A 3,573-nucleotide genomic window follows, 5' to 3' on the forward strand; every position below is an offset into this window, starting at 1 on the left:
GTGTATATAATAATCCGGCCACTCGGTGTATATAATAATCTGGCCACTCGGTGTATATAATAATCCGGCCACTCGGTGTATATAATAATCCGGCCACTCGGTGTATATAATAATCCGGCCACTCGGTGTATATAATAATCTGGCCACTCAGTGTATGTTTGTGAGGGAGACTGGAAGCACAGAGGGGGCCCTTCTTTCTCATGGGTCCCATTTCTCTGAGACTTGCAGTCACAGATGAGCTCAGCATCGCCACCTGCTGGTGAGATCAATTATTGTGCGACCTGAAAACACAATCATTCTCTACAGGAACTGTTGCATATTTGTGGTCAATGTTTCAGCTTCCAGTGCAGAGGAAGGGATGGGGGAGGGGCACTGCTGTTCCAGTTTTTACCCTTTACCTTTGTTACTGCTGTTGAGAAAATCTTTGTGCAGTGAGCCCCTCAAATATGGTTGGGCCCTGTACAGGGGGCTGAACATTTGCTGCAACATAGAGCTCAGCCAGGCCCCCCACCGCCATCCCACCAGCCAATGAGAGCTCCTCAACAACCAACAAGAGCACCCGTATTGGTTACATCAGAGGAAATGGCAGAGCTCTTATACAGAACAATCAATGTTTTTTAGTAAAAGGGAAGGGGGGGGGGGGGGGGAGAGAAATGAGGAAGAAAGTCACCCTAATAATATCTCTCTAATAATTTGAACATTGTCCAATAAATATTTTTATAATCAAAGTCGTAAGTTGCCTGTCCAGGGACCCCGCAGACATCTGTGTCATCCAATTCAATGTCTTCATTCATAAATATGTCATTTATTTATCCAAAAAGCTTCTTTTTTTTAAATATATGAACCGGCCACAAAATGGCGTCCAGCGGCCTCGGTTCTTCACTCTCTATTATCGCTCTGACTTTGTACGGAAGCCTCTAGAACAGTTTAAGAGATTTCCCAGCGGAGTACCTGAAGCTTCCACAGGAAGTCCAGCCGGGCCGTGGACTCCACCTGCTGAGCGTGGAGATACAGCGCCAACACGAACACCGTGATTATGATCGGCGTGGCGATCTTCAGGGCCACTCTGTCGATGGTGCTGCAAAGACACCGAGGGAGTTACTACCGTCAGAGGGACAGAGAACCATATGCAGGGAAACAATAAAACATATACAGTATATATATATCAATAATACACAGTGATCAATGCACCGCACATCCACCGCCTCCGAGCCTCTCTCCCACCCTCCTCTGCCGATCCCTCCACTGGCTTCCACTCTCCCAGAGGATAAAATTCAAAATATTAACAGTCGCGTTTAATGCCATCCTGAACTCCGCCCCCGGCTATATCTCAGACCTTGTCTCAAAGTATCACCCTAACCGTCCCCTCCGCTCATCCATTGACCTCCTGCTTTCCAGCTCCCTCGTCAACTCCTCCCATGCTCGCCCCCAGGACTTCTCTAGAGTCTCTCCCATCCTCTGGAACTCTTTACCCCAACCTGTCCGTCTATCTCCCACTCTGACTGCCTTTAGGCGATCCCTAAAGACTCATCTCTTCAGAGAAGCCGATCCCACCTCAACCTAACCGCTCGACCATTCATCCCCACACAGCTCCCTCCTCATGTATCACTGGCCCCTCCCCTTTTAGATTGTAATCCCTCAGGGGCGGGGCCCTCCTCACCACCTTGCAGTGAATTGTATTGTAATTGTAATGTCTTCCTTATATTGTACAGCGCTGCGCACACTGTTGGCGCTCTATAAATCCCGTATAATAATAATATCACAATCAGAAGTGTCCCAGATCTCAATCTTACTTTATTTTCCTATTCACAATATCGCAACAAGTGGCGACGACTTCCAATCCCAAACGATCCCTTTCCCAGCCAGGAAACCGCATAACATTGTCACACATTTCTCATTTATACTCTTTGATTCTGGAGATTACTTATAAAGTCTTTTAACTCTAACACACATATACAGTATATATATACACTGAGTGGCCGGATTATTATGACCCCCCCCCCCCATAATAATCCGGCCACTCGGTGTATATAATAATCCGGCCACTCGGTGTATATAATAATCCGGCCACTCGGTGTATATAATAATCCGGCCACTCGGTGTATATAATAATCCGGCCACTCGGTGTATATAATACACACACTAAAGCTGCCCATACACCTTACAACCATCGAACGACTTTCATCCTGCGATGGTTGTAAGGTCATTAAAATTTCGTACGACGCGCCCATGTTGGACAGGCAGATCGTACTTGCGATCATCTCAATCCCTCTCCGATGATTGCAATGCTGAGCGGGCAGCGCGCGCTTGCTCACACCGGCCCGTTCGGCATTTGTCTTCCGAGGACGCCACTGACCCGCCGAAAATCTTACGGTTCTCGGCGGGTTTTCAGGCGTGCTCGGGAGACAAAAGACGTGCGACCGTACAGTAGAAGCGGCCGCACGCCTTCCATACACCTGCCGATTATCGTACGATCGCCGGATCACCCGCTATTACCGTACGATAATCGGCAGGTGTATGGGCACCTTAAGAGATAGGAGCTGATTGGCTGCATCCCTACGGTGTTTTTTTTTTAAATTATTATTCTGACGGCGGTTCTCAAGCTGCGGGGTCGCTGTGTGATTTCTGCTGTGCTAGGTGAGAGTCCTCCTCATCCCTCTCCTAGCGCAGCAGTGTCAGTTCTCCCGCCGCGCCGCCAGATGGCGCTGCAGCAGCCGCGTCATCCCTAAATTGTACCGTTGGGGGGGGTCACCACAACTTGGCAAATGTTACCAAGGGGTCCCGGCCCCTAGAAAGGTTGAGAACCACTGATCTGATATGCATGGGGACAAGATTGACTCATCCCGGAGTTCAGCTTGTTGGCTACACAGAGCAGATCTCCTCTATGAAGGCCCCGGAGGCTCTGCCACGCTGATGTTCAGGAGAAATTTGTGGGATCGGTGAATGTCTATAAATGAATGAATCCCGGAGATGGAACGCTGAAACGTTGCTGCCCCGAGATCTGCGGACTGAACACTGAACACGTGAAATGAACTCCCATTCATACAAAGTCTGCAGGTGAGAGCCGCAGCATGGGGAGCCGACATGGCCTGCGTCTTGAACCTTTATACCATTTTTTTTATTATTGACCCCAATTTCACATATTAGTATTTGTTTCCGCTCCCTGTGATTGATGAGCCACCTCGGCACCTTAAATCAGATTTACATGAAAGATTGGTTTTCTCACCAGGGTTCTGTCGAGTTGCCGGACTCGCTGAAAGAAAAGAAAAAGAATTGAAGAATTTGTCATTTTCGGATCATTCTGCAATCTGAACACCAGAGGGAGCCGCAGGATCACTTGTAGGAATTTCTGTCTTAGTTCTGGAAATTTATCGGAATCATTTGTGTGATTTCCATATAAATTATTTCCAGATATTTACACAGAACATGAAATACACAAATTTACATTCTCTCTCTTCATATCTTCAGACTGAATTAGACTTCACGTACTAAAAGTATATATATAAAGGCAAATCCTTTTTCTAGTTCTGCATAAATTAGGGTAGTTGTGTCTATCTCTTTTGCCCTGTGCCT

The 3,573-nt window shown here is 47.3% G+C and overlaps 1 protein-coding gene across 1 annotated transcript in view; it reads right to left on the reverse strand.

Annotated features, from left to right (window-relative positions):
- Positions 1-3,573, reverse strand: part of ADCY5 (adenylate cyclase 5) — a gene marked incomplete at its 5' end in the record, with an annotated part of 18,438 nt that overhangs the window by 8,424 nt on the left and 6,441 nt on the right. The window contains 2 exons of the mRNA XM_018574208.1: positions 952-1,078; positions 3,227-3,253. Coding sequence (XP_018429710.1) covers positions 952-1,078; positions 3,227-3,253 — 154 coding nt within the window. The remainder of the gene's footprint in view (positions 1-951; positions 1,079-3,226; positions 3,254-3,573) is intronic.

Source organism: Nanorana parkeri, unplaced genomic scaffold (genome assembly GCF_000935625.1).
Source record: "Nanorana parkeri isolate BGI_ZX_2015 unplaced genomic scaffold, ASM93562v1 scaffold2811, whole genome shotgun sequence".
Lineage (NCBI taxonomy): Eukaryota > Metazoa > Chordata > Amphibia > Anura > Dicroglossidae > Nanorana > Nanorana parkeri.